The 22,446-nt window shown below is 37.4% G+C and overlaps 4 protein-coding genes across 4 annotated transcripts in view; 3 read left to right on the forward strand and 1 right to left on the reverse strand.

Annotated features, from left to right (window-relative positions):
* The window catches only part of LOC134751783 (poly(A) polymerase type 3), a 223,334-nt gene that overhangs the window by 36,687 nt on the left and 164,201 nt on the right, over positions 1 to 22,446 (forward strand). The window lies entirely within an intron of this gene.
* On the forward strand, positions 2,715 to 3,461 carry LOC134751668 (uncharacterized). Its single transcript, XM_063687111.1, has one exon. It carries the CDS (start codon positions 2,715 to 2,717, stop codon positions 3,444 to 3,446), a length of 732 nt encoding a protein of 243 aa, XP_063543181.1. The 3' UTR covers positions 3,447 to 3,461.
* On the reverse strand, positions 7,241 to 18,321 carry LOC134751725 (zinc finger protein with KRAB and SCAN domains 5-like). The gene is made up of 7 exons (XM_063687170.1): positions 18,249 to 18,321; positions 17,966 to 18,157; positions 17,245 to 17,880; positions 15,773 to 16,116; positions 13,169 to 13,322; positions 9,509 to 9,646; positions 7,241 to 7,874 (listed from the first exon to the last, which is right to left on the reverse strand). Exons 2-7 carry the CDS (start codon positions 18,149 to 18,151, stop codon positions 7,695 to 7,697), a joined length of 1,638 nt encoding a protein of 545 aa, XP_063543240.1. The 5' UTR covers positions 18,152 to 18,157; positions 18,249 to 18,321; the 3' UTR covers positions 7,241 to 7,694.
* Positions 18,450 to 21,661, forward strand: LOC134751822 (zinc finger protein 28-like). The gene is made up of 3 exons (XM_063687312.1): positions 18,450 to 18,678; positions 19,128 to 19,612; positions 19,739 to 21,661. Exons 1-3 carry the CDS (start codon positions 18,672 to 18,674, stop codon positions 21,563 to 21,565), a joined length of 2,319 nt encoding a protein of 772 aa, XP_063543382.1. The 5' UTR covers positions 18,450 to 18,671; the 3' UTR covers positions 21,566 to 21,661.

A 22,446-nucleotide genomic window follows, 5' to 3' on the forward strand; every position in this document is an offset into this window, starting at 1 on the left:
AAATCATTAAATAAAGCTAAATTTGGTATTTTTTATTAAATTCTAAAACCATTCATTAAATGATAATTAATATCGAACTAACCATTATTATGAGCGTTTTACGTTTTGTTATCTGTCAAAAGCTACTTAAACACGCTCCATCCAAGGTCAAATTACTTTCCCCACTAGTGGATAAAATGCGTTTTTCCCCGCTTGTTTTAAAGGATAAAAGACGGCTTTCCGAGCTAGTGAGGGGAAAAATTGTTACCTACTTTACTTTAACTCGACCACGCTGCCATAAAATTTAAACGTTGTTACCGATCACTACTTATTCCTCACTTTTATTATGCACAGTCAGCAAAACTATTACCAACACGATTGTTAACCTAATAATTTAGTTGACTGTACGTGAAAAGCCGCTTAGATGATATTAGTTCTTGTATTTTCTTCTACTTTCGAGTTTATTGTGCTTAAATTTTCAAGATTTGGAGGGTTGTTTCGTTTCCTTGAACATTTGTCTTACGTACTAAATATTATAGTGGTGAGCTAAGAAACCGGTCAGCATTTCATTTTTTTTTTCTAATCATGTCAATGTGCATACTTCTTATATTATAAGATTTATTAATGTAAAAACATTATATTGGTATGTTAGCATAATTTTGCTGTCGGTTTTTTTTCGTCAGATTTCAATAATAAGTCTGATGAATAGATTCCTATTTTGTACAATATAAGCGCAATTTCACCATGTGTCCTAAAAAATCTTAGCGACTTACGAAAACGTATGGATTATTTGTAACATAACGGAAAATTACATCATTTTATCGTCCTTTATTGGGATTTCGTGTTTATTTCGACCCGAATTAGCTCTTCAACTTGGCAATTTTAATCAAAATCTGACGAAAAAAAATCGACAACCAAATAAAAATCGGCACATCAAATGATTTAAGGAACGAAATACTCTTCACGTCTCTCTTTTGAAACTTATTTGTTTATCGAATTTAATCCCAAATTACTGTACATACGTTAAATATAAAATTCATTGAATGTTGCACTCCTTACATTGTAGGTAACTTTAATTTAATTAATTTACGAAAGTTATTCCACGTAGCTGTAAGACTCAAATGTAGTTGAAGCTAAGGACCTTCTTGATAATTTTAAGTTGTATATAATGATAGCCAATTTATTATATATGAAAAAATATATATCTGAGAAAAAATTTAAACAAAAAAAATAAAATTACAAGAAAAGGACTATATTGTCGTTTGTTTTTCCTCCCTAAACCTTCAAACTCATATTTGAGCCGTTTTTAAGCAAAATGTAGCTTATTGTCTGGTCAATATATAAGGCACTACTAGGCAATTTAAAAACGCCCTTATTAACCTTTTGCCTGAAAACGTCACAAATCCTTCCGCTGTAGCGATACCCTATTTTCAAGGTCATTTAGGTACAGTCGCCATCAGATATATTGGAGCGGCCAAGGGGCTCACCAATATCTGAACACGCCTCTATTGTCAAGGCATTAGAGTGCGTGTGCAGATATTTTTGAGCACCACGGCCGCTCCGATATAACTGATGGCAACTGCACAACAGGAAATTTCGAAAGTAGTAGTAGAAATAAAAACAATATTTTAGTCAATTGTCAATAATTTATTTACATTCCTTTACTATTTAACAAAGATAGATATAACTCCGTAATAGATGGATACAATCTAAGGAAAAAACGTGCCTCGGAAATCAAGAAAATTTGATTCTCGACCAGAGGGCGCTACTAGCGTTGGCCTACTGTCGTAAAGATGGCGTTGACGGTTTCGTTTGTTATTTAACAATTTTAACGCATATTAAAGTCAAAGTCAATATAATCTTTATTCAAATAGGCCTAGCAACAAGCACTTTTAAATTGTCAAGTTTTAAATATTACCTTATCTAAACATCTGAGCAAATTATTGATGCAGTTATTATTATTCTTAAAAACATTGAATTATTATAGATATGTCAAACTTAATAATAAGAATTCACAAAAGGATCGTCAAACACCAAAATTGTATAAAAAATACTAGTCTAGAAACTTTCTAGAATAATCATTATTATTAACACAATAATAAATAATTAATTATTTTCAATCACAATCCCACGGTGTTTCATCATTCATGTAGTCTTGTGTGCTATAAATAGGCTTTAGAGATAAGTTTACGTTTTACATACTTTTTAAATTTATTAACAGATAATTCAGTGATGATATTTGGAAGTTTATTATAAATTCTTACACAGTTACCCATGAATGATATTTTAATTTTATGGAGCCGAGTGAAGGGTACTGCAAGTATCAGTGACAGAACATGGGTCAAAATCATAAAAATAATTAATGCAAATAAAAAAAATCATTTATCCATATTTAAATACATTTTATCGTATTTTTATAAATCTTCATTTTTAGTTTTAAAGTGTGTCGATAGATGGCAGTGAATTTACTGTGGTTACAAAATTTACTATGACAGTACCGCTCTATCTTATTATGTTATTGTTTGTGGGTAGGTGCAGAAAAAGCATAAACATCATCTCTGTGTATTTAATTTATTTTTAATAATTTAAAGCCTCTATTTGGTTAAAAATCTATTGGTTTTTAATGACAAAGTAATATATCTCACCTACCAGCAGTTCTTCATTATTTCCATTCAATAAAAGTAAAGCAAAACTCAGTCACTTCTTTCAAAAACACATAACCTCAAACTGTAACAATGGAGTCTATTAAACAATCAATGTCAGAGATGGCTGAAGACTTTAAGAAACAGATGGCAGCCTTCCAGAGCGAAATTGATAAGGCAGCTCCTTCTAGTCCCACCGTGGCTTCAGTGTCAGCCGACTTCAGCGCTTTCAGAAGGTTCATTCTGGGTTCGCTGGATGCTTTGCAGAAGCAAGTAAATTTCCTTGGACAGCAACTGGATCAGCAAGAGATGCGTTCACGGCGGAAAATGTTGCTGTTGCATGGCGTGCCTGAGTCTGAGGGTGATTCTCCGGCAAGTGCTGTGGAGCTTCTGAATAGGCATCTCGAGAGCAAGCTATCGGTGGATGATGTGAGGCGCTGTCATCGAGTTGGTAGGCCACACAATAACAGATCGAGATGCATCCTAATGAAATTCACCGATGTTTCTGTGCGGAATTCTGTCTGGTTCGGTAAGAAGTGCCTCAAGGGGACCGGTGTCACAGTGTCCGAGTTCCTCACGGCGCCGCGTCATGCTGTCTTTATGGCTGCCCGTGAGCGCCTAGGAATACGGAGTTGTTGGACCCGCGACGGCAACGTGTTCGTCCTTGATGCCGCGGGTAAGCGCTGCTGCGTTACCACTGTGGCGGATGTGGAGCAGTTCCCGGCGGCGACATCGGACCGCGCCGAGGTGGCTCCTACTGCTGCCATCGGAGCAGTCCAACCACCCGCAGCGAGGGCCAAGAGGAATCCAAGATCGCGCGTTTAGCCTGTACTTGTTAAAGACTCATAACCGCTCTCTAACTCTTGTCTCGGCAGGATTATATCTCGCCATCAATTGTTTTTCCACCCACTTAGTAATTATTGTTTTATTTACGTATTTTTGATTTTGAATGTGGGTCATTCGTGAATTTTACACATATTTTATATTATGAATTTGTGGTCTGACGTGTGCTGAGCGACTTGACATTGACAGCTGTCTAACTTTTTTTTTTTTTTTTTTTTTCTTGTTGCCGTTCTGGTGACGCGTTCCGTTTCACGTTGTGTAAAATTACTATCTGCTAATCTATGTTTCCACTGTCTTAATGCTACTTGAGCTACTTTTAATGTTTTCCTTTTAATATTGTATTTCTTTTTTCATTATAAGTGTATGGACTGCTGGTGGATAGCGAGTTTGGCGTAACCTCATTGGTTTGTGCCAGCTATAATTAAAATTATTTAGCTTATATATTATAAATATACATACATATTATATTTTTATCTTTATTATAATTTATATTTTATTTTATAGTTTATGACATCGGTAAGCGAAAGCGATTTATCTTCGGACCACTTTACATCTTTCTCATCGGATAATGACGATAGTAGTTTTTATAGTCTCCCACCCCCTCTCCGTGACGTTCTTAATACCCAATTAGCAGATGTCCCTAAGAATCTGAACATCATACATATTAATGCGCAAAGCATTCCCGCTCATTATAACGACTTTTTAACCACCTTTGATCTCTCCGGAATTCATGCTATCCTTGTCTCAGAATCTTGGTTTAAACCTTGTTTGCCTTCGACCTCTTATTCTTTGCCAGGGTTTCATATAATTCGAAATGATCGCATTGGTAAAGGTGGAGGTGGCGTGGCCATCTACCTTCGGTCTCATATTCCGTACTCTATCATCACTGCCTCAACCCCTTGCCTAAACGCCGCTGAATTCCTTTTCATCGAATTAAATATCTCTCACGCTAAAATTCTTCTTGGAGTTTTTTACTCACCCTCTCTACATATTGACTATTTCTCTTCCTTTGAAAAGGTACTCGAAGATCTCATTCCGTCTTATAATCATCATATAATCATGGGAGATTTTAACACTTGTCTTTTAAAAAATGATTTCCGTTCAAGGTCATTGAAATCTCTCGTGGAAGCTTGTAACCTTGCTATTTTACCGCCCAATGCCACACACCACTTTCCAAACTGTACTTCTTCACTTCTCGACCTCACTTTTGTATCGTCTCCTTCGCTTGTTGCAAACTACAGTCAACACTCTGCTTTAGCCTTTTCCTATCACGACCTACTTTTCCTTTCTTACAAAATTCGTCCCCCTAAACCCAAACCAAAAATTGTTCTCCAGCGCAATTTTAGTCGGCTTGATTCCGTCAAGCTTCGTGAAGATGCCTGTAAAATTGATTGGAGCGTGATCGCTGATGCTGGCTCTGTAGATGACAAAGTGGCGATCTTTAATTCCCTCCTCATTCAACTTTACGATGTCCATGCTCCAATTCGACCTATCAAAATTAAACATCTGCCAGCTCCCTGGCTGTCCGATGACATTAGGGCTCTAATCGCGAAGAAGAATTTAGCTAAGTGCAAGTTTAAACTGAAACCCACGGACAAGAACAAAGCTAAATACCACGCTTTACGTAATCGCTGCAGCACGGTGTGCCGTGACGCACAGCGGCACCATATTCATGAGTCAGTGGAAAAGGGTGAGCCAGCTAAAATTTGGAAATTTCTCAAGTCCTATGGAGTTGGTAAATCAAGCAGTACTTCAATCCCTAATGATTTAGATATCAACCTCCTAAATTTGCACTTTTCTTCTCCTGCTCTTTTCAGCGGTCCAGTTAAGGCTGAAACTCTTACTCGTCTTTCTTCTTCTCCAACTCCAAGCTTTTCCCCCTTTTCTTTTACGCCAGTCACTAACAGCGATGTCGAGAAGAATATCCGGTACATTTCTTCGAATGCCGTTGGTGTCGACTGTGTGGGCCGTCACATGATCATTCCGCTTCTCGACCTTCTTGTCCCTATCATAACTAGCATCTTTAACTCTTCCATCTCTTCTTCTTCTTTTCCTAAAATTTGGAAAGATGCTGATGTAATTCCGATTCCTAAAAAATCAAATCCGTCTTCCTTCCCTGACTTTAGGCCTATTTCTATCTTACCATTTCTTTCCAAAGTCTTAGAGCGTCTAGTGCACTATCAACTTACTTCGTTTTTAAATAGAAACTCTCTCCTTAATCCATTTCAGTCTGGTTTCCGATCTGGTTGCAGCACGGTCACCGCTCTAGTTAAAATTACAGACGACATCCGTTTAGGAATGGATAACGGAAAGCTAACAATACTGACATTGCTCGATTTCACTAACGCATTTAATACTGTAGACTTCGATATACTGTTAGGGGTGCTAGGTACTCTCAATATATCTCCTGATGCGATTAGGTGGTTTCGCAGTTACTTGGAAGGTCGTCGGCAACGTATTAAAATAGACGACGTTCGTTCATCGTGGTGCAACACGCTAGCTGGCGTCCCGCAGGGTGGCGTGTTGTCTCCCCTTCTCTTTTCCATCTTCATCAATTCTATTTCTCTTAACCTCCTTTCTTCTTATCATTTGTATGCCGACGACCTCCAAATTTACTCTCAGTGCCCAATTGCGGATCTACCTTCTCTGATTCTTACCACCAACTCTGATTTAGAGCGCATTTTGCACTGGAGTTCTTGCTATGGAATTAGAGTTAATCCTACGAAGACCCAAGCTATTATTATTGGTAGCCCCAAGAACATAGCTAAGGTGAATTTTGAGAGTCTGCCTCCTATTTTATTCGATGGGGTCCAGATCCCGTACTCGGCCCAAGTAAAGAATCTGGGCGTGATTATGGATCGTACTCTTTCCTGGGGTCCGCAACTTAATGAAGTCGGTCGTAAAATTTTTGCCGCTGTGGGATCTCTTAGGCGTCTCCGCAACTTTTTACCACTTTCCACTAAAACCGCGCTGGCCCAATCCCTTCTTCTTCCCATTTTAGACTATGCCGACATCTCTTATCTCGATCTTACCGAAGAGCAATTGAACAAGATTGAACGGCTTCAAAATGTGTGCATTCGCTTCATTTTCGGGCTACGAAAATTTGATCATGTCTCCAGCTTCCGGTCACAGCTCAGGTGGTTACCGATTCGTTTCCGACGTAATACACATATCCTGTCTCTACTCTATCGCACTTTATTTATTCCAAATACTCCTGAATACCTTAAAAAACGGTTTAGTTTTCTTTTGTCTGTTAGGTGTTCTCAGAATCGCCTTCTTGCTGCCCCTCGGTCATCTAGTAAGTTCTACAACAAATCCTTCACTTTCCAGTCTGTAAGATTGTGGAATGCTTTGCCCATTGATATAAGACGTGCTCAATCCCTACCCATTTTTAAAAAACTTCTAAAAGAACACTATTTAAAATCTCTTTCTTAGTCTTGGTCCTTTCACTTACACATATATATTTTTCTTTTTGTTCACGCTACCTGGTCGTTATTCTTCTCTTGCTTGAATTCTCATTATGTATTTATGTATTTTGTGTAGGTTTATGTAGTGTATTATTGTTGCTTAAATAATATATGTAGTTTATGTAGATTATTTTTCATTGTTTGTTATTTATACGTAGGTATTTGATTTGTAAACTTTACACCTTTGTTATTTTGCACTGCCCATTAACTTATTTCTAGCCACTGAATCGCTATCTGAAGGTTGTCTGGAAGAGATCGCTTTTTAGCGATAAGTCCGCCTGTTGTTACCTACTCACTTATGTCCTGTCATTGTTTGTAACATGTATTTTTCTTTGTAGTGCACAATAAAGTATTTTATTATTATTATTATTATTATATCCTCTTTGCTATTTAGACATGATTAGTTTTAAAAATACCTAACTTAAAATTGAAACAATTCAGCATGAGTTGCGTTCTCGGGCGCGACTTTAAGTATGGAACTAGGGGGACACTTCTCCTTTCGGGCAAACTCGGCTCAGCATTGCTCCAAGCAATTATTAGGGTTGGCACAACTTGACGTCCCTTTGCGTGCACAACCACAGATAAGATAATGACTTGAATTTTGAGTATTTTGACAACCCTAAATAGCCGAAAGGGAAAGTGCCATACATTAGAAAGGGGACAGCATGATTCGACCCTTAATCGCTGACAAACTTCGGGTTTGTAGAAGTTCAAGAATAAGGTGAGGAAACACTGATATTTGAACTGTGCACCTGTGCAGTAGTTATAGAACCCAGTCAGGACCGAACCCTTTGACCTCACTTTCCTCTTGAGCCGCCTTAAGCTCTAAGATCTCATTCTGTATGGAGACACTGAGCTCTTGTATAGGGACAGGTTCAGTCCGCCAGTAAACTTCTTGATATTTGGACGTCCGGTTGCGCCGTTTGTGGGCTTTAAGATGTACCTGGAATGGTATGAATAGCAACGATTTATAATTATTTCGTATAAATGAACATTGTTATTGAATTATAAATAGTCGTCCCATCTCTCATTATATTTCACAGATAAAGGAAATAATCATGCATTGGCACAGAATCTACATAATCTTTGGGTTTTTTACCACATTAAAAGTTAATGTTTGTTGGTATCTTAGCGGCAGCCAAGACATGTGAATTTCAGCTTAGCATCTCTGCATAAAGTCGTCGTCAATAGAACTGTCAAATAATGTAAACAAACCATTTTACCTTCATTACTTCGTAATCTCGCTCTTTAAAAGGACAACCATGACCTTATCCACAGTCTATATACTTAAATATTTTATTTATTAATATTTAGTTAATTTAAATGTTTTTTTTTTATAATTAAGTAAATCATTTATTATATACAACACATAGTTCGTGATCAGCAACGCAGGCTTCGTCAAGTGCTTAATTATTAATATTTAAGGGAAAATAACCTTCGTGAAAATGTTAGGTTTTGTGTCAAACGCTAACAAAATCTGCCATATTTGTTTACATTATTTGCAAGTTCTATTGACGACGACTTTAGGATGATCAATGGGGTTGGCAACTGTCAAAGGTTTGCAGAGATGGCGCCATCATAGCTTGCCCTTTTTTCTATGAGATTTGGCTTAAAGGGCTGGCATTTAGGGCATTAAAAAAAAATGACCGCGCCGCCGCCGACGAGGCCGCAATTCTCGAGGCAATTTGAATTGTCCCTAATGACAATTCAAATTGCCTCGAGAATTGCTCTTTAGCGATAAGACGGCTTGCTATTTACCTCTACTTAATCTTTTTAATATGTTGCATTCTACATTGTATTGATATAGGTATATCGAAAGTCGATAATTGAAAATTCCCTATGACAGTTCAAAGATGATACAATAATTCCGGTCTCTGATGATGAATTACCTTCTTGATGTGCGTGTTGACCATGGAGCGCAGGTGGAACAGCGAGGGGCACAGTGGGCAGCGCCGCGAGGGCGCGGAGTGCTTACCTTCCTGATGTGCGTGTTGACCATGGAGCGCAGGTGGAACAGCGAGGGGCACAGTGGGCAGCGCCGCGAGGGCGCGGAGTGCTTACCTTCCTGATGTGCGTGTTGACCATGGAGCGCAGGTGGAACAGCGAGGGGCACAGTGGGCAGCGCCGCGAGGGCGCGGAGTGCTTACCTTCTTGATGTGCGTGTTGACCATGGAGCGCAGGTGGAACAGCGAGGGGCACAGTGGGCAGCGCCGCGAGGGCGCGGAGTGCTTACCTTCCTGATGTGCGTGTTGACCATGGAGCGCAGGTGGAACAGCGAGGGGCACAGTGGGCAGCGCCGCGAGGGCGCGGAGTGCTTACCTTCTTGATGTGCGTGTTGACCATGGAGCGCAGGTGGAACAGCGAGGGGCACAGTGGGCAGCGCCGCGAGGGCGCGGAGTGCTTACCTTCTTGATGTGCGTGTTGACCATGGAGCGCAGGTGGAACAGCGAGGGGCACAGTGGGCAGCGCCGCGAGGGCGCGGAGTGCTTACCTTCTTGATGTGCGTGTTGACCATGGAGCGCAGGTGGAACAGCGAGGGGCACAGCGGGCAGCGCCGCGAGGGCGCGGAGTGCTTACCTTCTTGATGTGCGTGTTGACCATGGAGCGCAGGTGGAACAGCGAGGGGCACAGCGGGCAGCGCCGCGAGGGCGCGGAGTGCGCGCACTTGGCGTGCTGGTTGCGCCGGTTCACTGAGACAAAGCCACGCCCGCAGATCTGTAATAGAAATCAACTTTTTACGTTAACATATTAACATATCTCGCTGTTCAACGTGGTAACGCGGCGAGCGTGATGGGCTCCTTTGCATCTGGAGGGGCGCTAAGCACATTTTGTGAATATAGTTAGTTTAGGATTTAGTTTAATTTAGGTTAAGATTTTTGTAATAGTTTATTATCTTTCGCTGTTCATTTTATCTGTTACATATCAATACATTTTTCATAAATATATTGATTTTCCTTTTTTATTGTGAGACGTATAGTCTGTTTTTTTATTCCGTAGACTAAAATGACATTTCATGTGTTGCTAGTTTTTTACGTCTTATAAATATAAGTCTTATAAAAACAGACTATAGTACCACATAACAATCTATACAATCTTGACAAGATGTGGGTTCGAATCCCACGTTAGCCAGTTGATCACAGGCTAAAAAACGAAATAAAATATGTGCAAGGTATATATACCTAGTCGGCTCATAAGTTCTGTCACTGGCCTTTAAAATTTAAATTTGGAACTCCTAAAACAAAAACCGTTCTGCATTTGAATTTCGAATCTTTATTAAATATTTGAGTAGTATAATTTTGCAATTTTCTGTTTTCTTCAACATGGAGTGGACGCTTAAAGATAGCCGTACCGCAATAATTGCACTATATCGTTGTGGTCACTCGCCGACTAAAATTTTTAACCTTTTGACCGCCAAATACGGTAAATCACGTCGTCGACATTTTGTGCCACTCACGCCGCCGACGTCATTTGCCGTCCAAACTTAATTTATCAAAGACTCTTTAATAAATAACTATATTTCTTTGTTTGTATTTGCATTATTTTATTTTGCCCTTCTACTTTATTGTATAACTTTATTACAATTCAACTATGAATAGAAGGTTAAAAAAAAACAACATTATGTTATAATACGACTTACCCAGTAAATAGCATAGCTAGCCACGCCAAAAACGGCACTTGACGTCGCCTAGTGATGTGACCGAGTCATGGAGGAATAATATTATTATATGAAAGTAACAATCTCCTAATAGAAATCGTTTCGCGCAGTTCCGACAAACACGCTAGCGCCATCAATAATAGATATGGCTTAATCCCATACATTTTGTAATAGGAGTTGTTTTTGCTAAAATAACTGCTATTTGTGCTGTTACGGTACTTGTTTTCGTGCTTAATTTAAACAACTTGGTTTGAAAGACGGTACTGACCTTTTGTGATAATGTAACCCCTTATGCATTTATTTTATTGTAACGATACTACAGTTTGCTAATTAGTAGGTAATAATAATCGACAACGGGTTTGCACATCTCTGAGTAACGCGCGCTTATCAGTGTTCCGTGCGCCCATGACGGCACTTCACGTCCGATGCCTGACGTCACCACCAAGTAGTGATGTGGCATTATTGAGAGATTTGAGTGGAAGTTACAAGTACATTTTGATATTTAAATACGTTATTTAAAGGTTTTTAGTAGAGCTAAAAGCCAGAATTATCTAATATTATATTGTAAAACACCTGTGTAGTGGTTCTTCTAATCTAAGTATGTCAAAAACGAAATCAGTGAAAATATCGATATCCTGTTTTGTAATCACTATTGTTCTCTAAGGTTTTATTTTGCTTCATTGCGGTGTCACGTCGAGTTACGTCAATGCTTGGCGTTCAAAAGGTTAAGCTACTTGAAAATTTAAAATTCTCTCTAAGATTTGTGTATCGTACCATAGAAAGATACAGTGAGGTCTCTAGTTTAAATGACAAGAAAAGAAGCGGTCGTCCGCGTACAGCTAGGACTCCAGCGGTTGTACAAGCAATTAGGGCACGCATTGCCAGAAATCCCGCTAGGAAACAAAAAGTTATGGCCCTCCAGATGGGTTTGAGCAAAAACACGGTGAAAAGAGTGCTTAATCAAGACCTGAGACTTCGTGCTTATAAACGAAAAACTGGCCATCTTCTCAATGGTCGGCTTAAAGCTTTAAGGCTTAAAAGATCTAAAGCTTTACTGAAGAAGTACGCTAAAAATAAGCACCGTTGTATACTGTTTTCGGACGAGAAAATTTTTGACATAGAAGAAAACTGTAATAAACAAAATGATAGAGTGTACGCTCGCAATAGTAAAGAAGCGTCTAGTAGCATTCCCCGTATTCAAAGAGGTCATCACCCTTCATCTGTGATGGTTTGGCTGGGAGTTTCTTATGCGGGCGTCACTAGTATGCATTTATGTGAGAAAGGAGTAAAAACTAGTGCCAAAGTGTACCAAGACACGGTGTTGACTAATATTGTGAAACCACTATCCCATACGATGTTTCTAAACCAGCATTGGGTTTTCCAGCAGGACTCTGCTCCAGCCCATAAGGCAAAGTCTACACAAGCCTGGCTCGCCTCCAATAAAATCGACTTTATACGGCATGAAGATTGACCCTCCTCTAGCCCAGATCTTAATCCTTTAGACTATAAAATATGGCAGTATTTAGAGGAAAAGGTGTGCTCAAAACCTCATGCAAATCTAGACTCGCTGAAAAAATCTCTTGCTACGGCAGTGGCCAATATCGACATGAAAGTGGTGCGTGAATCCATTGACGACTGGCCACGAAGACTTCAAGCCTGTGTAGATAATTATGGCGGTCATTTTGAATAAATGTTATACATTTAGATTCTCTAGTTTATAAGCTTTCAAACGCTGTACAAATTATACGGAATAAACTTAAACTTTTGATTTTATTTGATACTATGTATATGACAGAACTTATGAGCCGACTAGGTAGAAAATTTCTTTAAAAATATTTCACAAAAAATAAAGGGTTCCATTTTCAAAAAGAAACATGCGTTTCTCATACAAAAATGTAGAACATCAAAGAAAAAATGTAAGACCATTTGCAATTTTTGAAGCTTTCTAATGGTAGGATATAATTATAAACTCTTAAAAAAGTCCCGAGTTTTCTCAGAATGGTCACAAATCAGACTTTCCTGTTCTTTCTAACTAGACTGCATTAATGACAGGACCTACCGCAAACACCGAAGTTCGCAAATTGCGGGCTACTATCTCTGTCACTTTAATTACGCCATAATTGGAGTAACCGAGAGAGATGCCCGCAATTTGCGAACTTTGGTGTTCGCGGTTGGCCCATTCTTACTTAATGGCATAGAGTAACTTATACTAGAGCGGTACTGTCATAGTACATTTTGTAACCCCAGTAAATTCACTGCCATCTGTCGACACACTTTAAAACTAAAAATGAAGATTTATAAAAATACGATAAAATGTATTTAAACATGGATAAATGATTTTTTTTATTTGCATTAATTATTTTGATGATTTTTACCCATGTTCTTTCACTGATATGCGTTAAAATTGTTAAATAACAAACGAAACCGTCAACGCCATCTATACGACAGTAGGCCAAAGCTAGTAGCGCCCTCTGAACGAGAATCAAATTTTCTTGATTTTCGAGGCACTTTTTTCCTTAGACTGTATCCATCTATTACGGAGTTATATCTATCTTTGCTTAATGGTGACTGGTTTTACTTACGTCACAGATATGTGGCCGCTCATTAGTATGTAACCTCGTGTGCCACATGAGGGCCCGTTCGTCTACAAAGTTGCCACCGCAGAGGTCGCAGTGGAATCTCTTTTCTTTCTTCTTTAGAGGTTTCTCTTGAGGCTTGGGTGCTGGGGATAGGTTCCTGTAAACATAAAGATTGTTTGTATTTGTTGTAATTCTATCAAAGAGAATTAAGAAGACATAAAGTGCTCACTCCGTACATCGGTTTTGTTACCAAAAAGACTATTTTTTTATTATTTTTTTATATTCTCATAATATGAAATTACATTATAAATTATGCTAGACTAATCTACATGAATTTATATTATGATCGTCATTGACTAGGTATTTACATAACATTATTTAATAAATTAATAGATACAAATCAAAAAAATGTCTTACAAATTTTAAATTAAATTAAAAATTAAATTTTATGCATTCATGTCAAAAACAAAATACGGGATTATTAACTAAGTATGAGTATCTCCTATTGATCGTCATGTTCTAAATAATAACTAGTTATATACACATTTTGTTAACACGTTCCCTGTGTAACTGGGAACAAGAAATCGACTCCTCGCGTGCATTTTTCTTTTTTTGTAAATACCTTTTATACAGTATATATTAATATATTTATGTATAAAAACACCATTAATGAGGACCGATTTTCCTATCTTCCCATTTTCCCGAGTGCCTCACATGTGATGCATACACGTATGAGCTTTCAAACTGGTGCCCACATGTGATGCATACACGTATGAGCTTTCAAACTGGTGCCTATATGTGATGCATACACGTATGAGCTTTAAACTGGTGCCCACAATGTAACGTATGCACGTACTAGCTCATTGCTCAGTGCATCACACATATCATTCATACACGTTTTAAGGCAATTTGTAATTTTTCTTGGATTTATATCTGTGGTCTACATTAGTCTATGCCATAAAAAGGAAAACTATGACAACAAAAATTGTATTAGGTTATAATCGCGCCAAGAAAGGCATGATATAGCTAGCTGATCAGCTGACAAGTCATCACCTCATCACCTGTTCGCAAGACTTGTTTTTGGTATAAAAAATTGCGGCTGATTTGATGTCTGTTGCGATTTGTAATGCAGTCTCTTTTGACAGGCCACGAAATAGTCATCAGCTATCTTTTTGGCAATAAAGATAGGTACCGAACCTTCGGCTGGACCATCGATTAAATCTACCTTATCCCGCCACCATGAACTGACCAAAATTCCACGCCGTAACAATACAATTTTTAGAAAACACGTTGAGTACTATAAATTGATGCCTGAACACTCAGTGAACAGGGAGGACACCTACAGAAGCTAGCAAAAAGGCGAAGCAAACAGACAGTATTTGATGAGTAAAAAGCAGTGTCTCTTCGATGCTACAATGTTTGCCATTAAAGAAAAATTCCAGGAATTTCTGATTAGGTTTTTACAAATTTATTTGATTATTATTTTATTTAAATTATCGTGTGCTTTAAATGCAATTAATTCGTTGTGTTTTGTTATTTAAAATAAAAATGTATATTTTTTGTGTTAATATTTGTAACAGCCATAACCAGGAAATATTATAGAAAATGTCATCCGGACACACGTGTTTTCTGTCAAAGTTTTCGTGGCCAGTATGTGCACGCAAATAAAAAACATCTAGCTCACACGTGTAAATTTTGGCAATGCTTTAAGTTTACAAGGGGTCGTGCATCATCCGTGATGCATGCACGTATCATATATACCCTAAAATGCTACACATATGATGCATACACAGGGAACGTGTTAAGAATCAATAAATGAGAACATGTCAAGTTTACAAAGTTCAATTTACAATTTCAAGTGTCGAGGTCATATACTCATTTACTGAATAAAGTGGATTATCTAATAAAAGGACCCTCAGTTGACGTTCAAATATTTCGTCAGATGTTTCAGTACGTAATGTAGCGGGTAGACGCTCGTAGTATTATTTTCTTAGTCTACATCTCGAGTAGCGGAACTATCAGTACTGCTACTCGACAATAGATAACAATAAGGAAGACAAAAAAAATACCAAGATATTTTTTATAAAATCAGCAGAAATTATTGTTTTGAAGTTGTTCTCGGAAAAGACACTTTATTTTAAGGCAGTTTACTTCAAAGATTTCAAAAGTAAAGATAGGCCCGTTTATATAATGCCGAGCGAACATGCGCGTCAACGAACATGTGCACAAACGCGATTTGCGCACCAACGAAGTGGCCCACTTCGTAGTGCCCGTAACTGCCCTTTGTGTTTACGAAGTAATTTTATTATTTTTATTTTTTAATTCATTACATTTCACATTATAACAGTATTCCTAAGCACTGTGAAACCATTACACATTTCATACACATAGTAAACAAGTCATCATTAACATATTCATCGTCTCGCAGAACCTCAAGCATTCATAACACAATCCAACCATCCACTCGCAAACAGATCACTGCTGAATCGAGGAGCGAGTGTATCGGGTCCAAGGCTTAAACAAGTGGTGATTTTCGGCGGGACACAGTTCGTACTGGCGGCAGCTGTATAATTTTCATATACATATATAAGCCAATGGTTTACTTACGTATTTTTTACTCGCAAATGCTCTTCATGCTTCTTTATATGGCTATCAAAGCTAAGCTCTCCTTTATACATCTTTCCACAATAATAGCAAGTATACTTTTTATCATGTTTCTTCTCGTAATGCTGTTTCAAATGATCCTCGTCTGCTAGGACTTGTCCACATAGCTCACAGATATGTGAGCCGGTCATAGTGCATTGGTGCATGGCTTCATGTTTCTTGAGATGGGAGATAATGGTGTCTCTCTTTTTGAAGACCATATTGCATATTGCGCATATGTGTGTGTTTGTGTGGGTTTTTAAATGGTTGTTGAACTCTTGTTCGTCTTCCATTGTGGCTTTGCATACCTGAAAATTATACTGCCGATTAGTTTGGCCTGAATCACACAAGGCATTGCAGTTGATACAGCAATCTAAGGGATAAAGTTATGTGTTAGAAGGAGCAACAATTATTTAAGTCTGAAAATCTGTAGGGTTACCAAAAATTTCTGTAGATCTACAGATTTCTCCGTAGCTCTGGCAATGCTGGTTTAGCCTATGCTGGCTCTATCTACAATTATATGTATGGTACAAAGCATAAAAATGTTATGAAATATTAGTAAAAATCCTTAATTTAATGTAAGTCATAAACAAAGTTACAAATAACCTGTCTAGAGTTAGACCAAGAAAAAAATCCTACAACGATTTTGAAAGCACACGCAGTGAAAGTGTTATTTTAAACATCAAACTTCTATGAAATTATGACGTATAATATAAATAACACTTGCACTGTGTGCTATCAAAATCTTTGGCACACCCAAAGAAATAGGCAGTTTCAGACATAGAAAATCGTTTTCCTTTTGGTTTTACCAATAGAGCGGTACTATCATAGTAAATTTTGTAACCACAGTAAACTCACTGCCATCTATCGACACACTTTAAAACTAAAAATGAAGATTTATAAAAATACGATAAAATGTATTTAAATATGGATAAATGCTTTTTTTTTATTTGCATTAATTATTTTTATGATTTTGACCCATGTGCTTTCTCTGATATGTGTTAAAATTGTTAAATAACAAACGAAACCATCAACACCATCTATACGACAGTAGGTCAAAGTTAGTAGCGCCCTCTGATCAAGAGTCAAATTTTCTTGATTTTCGAGGCACGTTTTTTCCTTATAGACTGTATCCACGTTTTACTGATTTAAGAGGTATGGTAAGGATATTGTTCTAAAGTTGATAGACTTGATAGATAGAGATTTGTATCAGTCAAAATACAGAACATATCTAAAGAAACGCCAGTCAAGAAAAAGAAGAAGAGCGTCAGTTAGCCGCGACCACAACCAGTAAAACCTGTGTCGAAACGTCGGTAAATAAAGGTAACAAAATAAATTCGCGATAGACCCGTTTCTAAATGTGATTTAATATCTAAAGAAATGTCTATTGTGCTAGGAAAGTGAACCATGATTACAAGATAACTTAATATACAAACCTGACAAACAAACAGATCAATGTTATGTTCAGTTTTCATGTGATCCCTCAATTTAGCTCCAAATCTATATTTGACAGGGCACTGACTGCAAAACATATACATCATGGGTCTCCTTTTCCTTCGTTGTTTACACTTCTCCACCTCAACTTCAATTTTGACTTTATCCGAATAACCAAACATCTTCATATATTTCTTTTCCTCAACTTTATCAACTAAAACTAAATTCCCATCTTGAGGCTTTAAAAAAGAAGGTTTTTTATCATTCATGACTACAATAACATCATCATCATCATCATCAATCACTTCTGTTTTGACCACAACTTCTTTTTTAATTGCAGAAATATGTTTTTCAATATCAGAATTATCATCGGCATTTTCACGGCTATTCTGAAGCGCTAGGCCTTCTAAATCATAGTCATATGCTTGAACACTTGGGGTAAATAATGGCAAAGATATACAGATGGAGTCCTCAGAGTTTTGCAAGTCTGTATTAATAAAATCCATGTTCTGTTGCAATTCTTCTGTGTAGAAATTTAGGATTTCTTGACTCCGCTTGGCTGAGAGAAAGAATTTATAGGCAGCTGATGATGTTACGAAGCATTCTGAACACACTCTGTGTTGAATTACATCTGAAAACTGATGAAAATATACTGATTAGTTTATAGTTTAATATTAAAGTTTTTCAGACGAGTAGGTAATATATAAAGCTTTGGTAACTAACCTTAACGTGGCAAACCTGCTCTAGAACGTCTGCAATGCAATATTCCTTGCCTTCTTTGCATATTGTAGTCAAAATATGTTCATTCAGCTCGTCCAGCGGTTTCAAGCAAATTAGACACAAATTATCTGCCAAGGTACCGTTTACGATGTGTTGGATAACAACTTTAAGGTCCACGGAACTCGCCATAGCCTCCTGCCAATGAAAATATTTTTGTAACACATAACTTTGTTTTAGAACCACGTAAAATATGTTTACATGCCAAATTTCGGAATTTACCACTTACAAATTATAGCTGCGTTCTAGCAACAACGTAGCCCGAACGAGACTTGGAAGCGATCGTTGAAACCAATACCAATGGCTGACGTATTTGTTGCTACATCAAAATTGGCAACTAGAAAATACCTGTTACAAATACCAAGTATTTTATCGAGTACCAATAAATACTATGACGGGGGTGTGGGCTGGGGAGTAAAATTTAGGCCTTGCAATACCGGACTTGCAATCTGTCAAAATTAATTATTGTTCGCTGAAGGAGTGGTGTTGATCTTGCAAATGGATCCCTTTTTTAATAATTACTCAATTTCCGTGCTCAAAGCAAGAAAAGAAGCTAGTAAAGAAGTGTCTCCTACTTGCCATCGGCAGACCGACACATGGGATTGCGTATGAATGCTAAATTTTAGATGTTCGGATTATAGTACTTTTCGCAATGGAAGGTAATTGTGAATTATTGAATAATAATAGAAATAATTGGCTTTATTACAATCTCGTTTGCAATTATCTAGTTATGTTATAATTGAGGATGTTTAGATTTGTATTATTATCAAGTTTCGCTACTAAATTGTACTTATCGCGGAATGCATACCGATATTTTCTGTTTGTAAATAGTGCATTTAAGTACGACCTGTTATTATGCATTTGATACGACAGTAAAGTGTCTGCGCGATGTAGGTAGATATTTACATATTAATTCTCCTTTGCTTAAACATTCATACAAATTTGCATAACAATCAGACAAAATGCCAGTTATTACTTTACCTATATTTGTGTTGTTGTTGTTACGTTGATATTATTTACCTCTTGTTTAACTTGATCCCAATTAGATTTTTTTTAAATTTCCCTTAACTTTATTGTCATTAATTTTAGCATTGTTTTTTTTTTGCAGACTCAATGGCCTTAGAAAATACCCTCCAAACAGACTCAAACTACCAACTAACAGATAGTGTAACAATTAAAGAGGAGTTGGACAATAACATAGTTATAGAAGAACACAATGTAGAACTACAATTAAAAACTGAAAAAGAAGATCCCTATCAAAATATCGAACTAGAAGTAAAGCAAGAACCAGAACCAGTTAATTTCAGGAAATATATAGAGAGTAAGATATTAGAAGAGTTTAAAGTACAAAGTGAAGTCGATTCAATATTGCCTATAATAGATCCAGAAGAAGAAGAAAAGGTGAAACAGGAATGTTTGGCAGATGATGCCATGATTTCATATGATTTCCCGAATTTTGATGATGGGAGTGTCGGGGCTCGAAGTATGGAGACTGGGAGTATGGATAGCAATGATGCGGCAGCTCTTGGGAATGTGGAAGCGTGTCTGCAGGAGGATGGGGTCAGTGTTAAATACGAGAATGATGAATATGATGTAAGTATCAGGTTTTTGTCTTGTCTGAAATTTGAAATATTACTTAAATTAACTATTAGTTTCGCTTTTGGGTAAATTTTTATAATCTCTTTCTATTTGATCACCTTTCCTGTCACATATTTTCAGGACCCTCACTTGAGCGTGAAAGAAGAAAGAGACTTGACAGTAACAGAAACACATCTAATCTCAAATAAAGTGATCAACACAACATCAACCATCACCAACCCGCAGGACGGGCTCATAGAGTCACAAACCACGAAAACGCTAGTCATGGAAATACACCCCATGTCACATAGTGGCAGTGTCCCACTATCTAAGATAGGGAATCCGGAAGAAATCCTACCCAACGACATAGAATATGATGACTTCCAATTAAACTCTATCACAGGAAATGAATTAACGCTAGAGCAAGAGGCTTATGGACTTTTAAAGGCAAAGAAGAAAAAGATAGATCCAGAAAAGACACATCAATGTCCTAAGTGTGTGAACATGTACCGTAGTGCAGCGTCTCTTAAAAACCATTTGTCAGTCCATGCTAGTATAGAGAACCGAGCTAAAGGTGTCATTCAAGGGCAGAAAACTAGACGTTTAAACAGATTAAAAGCGGAAAAACAATACAGAATTGAACTTAAAAAAGAGATGAAGCAGCGGGAACAATATCTTAAGACTAAGATAGAAAAGAAAAAAATGAAAAAGAAACCTGCAGAACCAGTTAAGAAAGAAGGCTATGAATGCACTTGCGGAAAGGTGTTCAGAAGAAGAAGCCGCATGGAAACTTGTTTAAGATCACATAACTTGTTTGCTGAAGAAAAAACATACCCTTGCCATACATGTGCAAAGAATTTCAAGGGCAAAGAAGAACTAACGCTACATAGGAGACGATTCCACACTAAGAAGAAATTCCCATGTAAATTTTGCCCCACAGATTACAACACGCCTAAAGAGCTATTCAAGCATTTACAAATACACCAGAAAGTTCAGCTAATGGAATACAAAGTCATTTCAGAGATTGTTAAAGGCAAAAAAAAGATGCGGTGCTTTATGTGTTCTAAAACTTGTACAGAACTTTCAGAGTTGAAGTGCCATGTCATGGATGACCATAAGGAGCCTTACATTTGTCAGCATTGCCAGCAAACATTTCCTAAAATAATAGATTTTGCCAATCACACAAAAACATCACATCCCGAGGTGGAAGGCCAATCAGTCTTAGATGTCCTAGAAGCGTTTTCAAAACTAGTACAAGCATGGAAATGTGAGGAATGTGAACTACAGTTCCACGAGGCAGACAAACTAGCGAGGCATCAGTTAGAGAAGCACAGTCGAGAAGTCAAATCGGAGCTACAATTCCAATGTACAGATTGTCAAAGAGTTTTCATCACACAAAAGGGTCTAACATCACATAGAAGGGTACATCACAGCACGGAAACACCCGAAGTCAGTGACATTATCGAACAGGGTATAATGTGTTTAGAATGTAGGAAAATTTGCAAAGATATGAATGCTTTAACATCACATATGAGGCTGCATTCTCCGGATAGAAGGTATCCATGCAAATTTTGCGAATTTCGCTTTGCAACTCCTGAAAAAAGGAAAACGCATGCTGAAATTCATACAGGTGATATGAAATATGTTTGTTTTATTTGTGAATATCAGTGTACATCGGAGAATAGGCTTAAACAACATAAATTATCAGCAAAGCATTCAAATATGAAAGAATATTTGCTAACGGGTAAAATTAATAATGAGTCAACATCTAAACAAGATGAAATCAAAGCGTCTCAAAGTAAAAGTGTGAAGAAAAAGAAGAAAGAAGATACAGAGGCGATAGAAGCGACATGTGAAGTGTGCGGGGAGAAGTTTCCTAGTGAAGAGACCATGTTGGAACATAAACAGACACATCCTTTTATCGAGTTTCCTAATGAGGATACGCCTAGTAGGATATTCTTTAAGTAGCCTAATGCTTGCTTGTTATTTAGTACTGCCGTGTTGAACTAAAAGGGTAGAAACATTAATGTATAATTTTTTTATTTGATAAACATTTAACATTGTTCCGACCCTTTTTTTATTGCGCCTCCGTTTTGTGGTTATAACATGAAATGAATCTTTTGACGAGCTCAGTTCAAAAACTAAAGACTGTAATGTCAGGTGGGGTAAACATAGGTCATGGGTAAAAATGAGACAAAGTTTTTAACACTGAAAAACTTATTCTATTTTATTATTATTCACAACGACGGGACTTAATCGCGTAAACAAGACCAAGTGCGGGTAGTTCGAAAAACTCGGGCTCCTAGATGTTGATATCAACTTTAGCTAGTCTTCTCCGAGAACACGGGGACAACGCCGTCCTCGAAACGTCGGAGGTAAATTTAAAACTTATTCTACGCGATTAAGTCCCGTCATTGTGAATAATAATGAGTAAAAATCGTGAAAGTTTAAATCAGTGTTATTCTATTTCGTTTCTATGTCATTTAAAATGAAGTCTACACACAAGGCTTATTTTTAAATGAATAGGAATGAAATAGAATAAGTATTTGAGTGTTAAAAACTGTCTTATTTTTACCCGTGCCTTAAATGGGGTATATTTAACCTGACCCTATATGTTTGATTTTAGTTTAAAAATGAAAGTTATACATATATAGCCATTTTAGTTCCACACGGGGGAATGCCACAGGTTTAAGAATATGGTATAGGTCCTAAACATGCACTTTATTTCTTATATCAATGGAGTAAGGTACATTTTTGTATGGTAGTTTTTCTTAACTCGAGCACAGTGAAGTCGTCAAATATGTAGTTATGGCTTTTAATAAGAGATTGAAACAGGGATAGAGCGGGAG

The sequence above is a fragment of the Cydia strobilella genome, chromosome 23 (genome assembly GCF_947568885.1).
Source record: "Cydia strobilella chromosome 23, ilCydStro3.1, whole genome shotgun sequence".
Taxonomy (NCBI): Eukaryota; Metazoa; Arthropoda; class Insecta; order Lepidoptera; family Tortricidae; genus Cydia; species Cydia strobilella.

Excerpts from the sequence above, each read along its gene's own strand:
- LOC134751668 (XM_063687111.1), top strand. The coding sequence starts at position 2,715 with ATGGAGTCTATTAAACAATCAATGTCAGAGATGGCTGAAGACTTTAAG.
- LOC134751725 (XM_063687170.1), bottom strand. The coding sequence starts at position 18,151 with ATGGCGAGTTCCGTGGACCTTAAAGTTGTTATCCAACACATCGTAAAC. Across the intron at positions 13,323-15,772 it reads CATTTGCGAGTAAAAAATAC|GAACCTATCCCCAGCACCCA; the intron begins GTAAGTAAACCA and ends TTATGTTTACAG. Across the intron at positions 7,875-9,508 it reads TCAACACGCACATCAAGAAG|GTACATCTTAAAGCCCACAA; the intron begins GTAAGCACTCCG and ends ATACCATTCCAG.
- LOC134751822 (XM_063687312.1), top strand. Across the intron at positions 19,613-19,738 it reads ACGAGAATGATGAATATGAT|GACCCTCACTTGAGCGTGAA; the intron begins GTAAGTATCAGG and ends ACATATTTTCAG.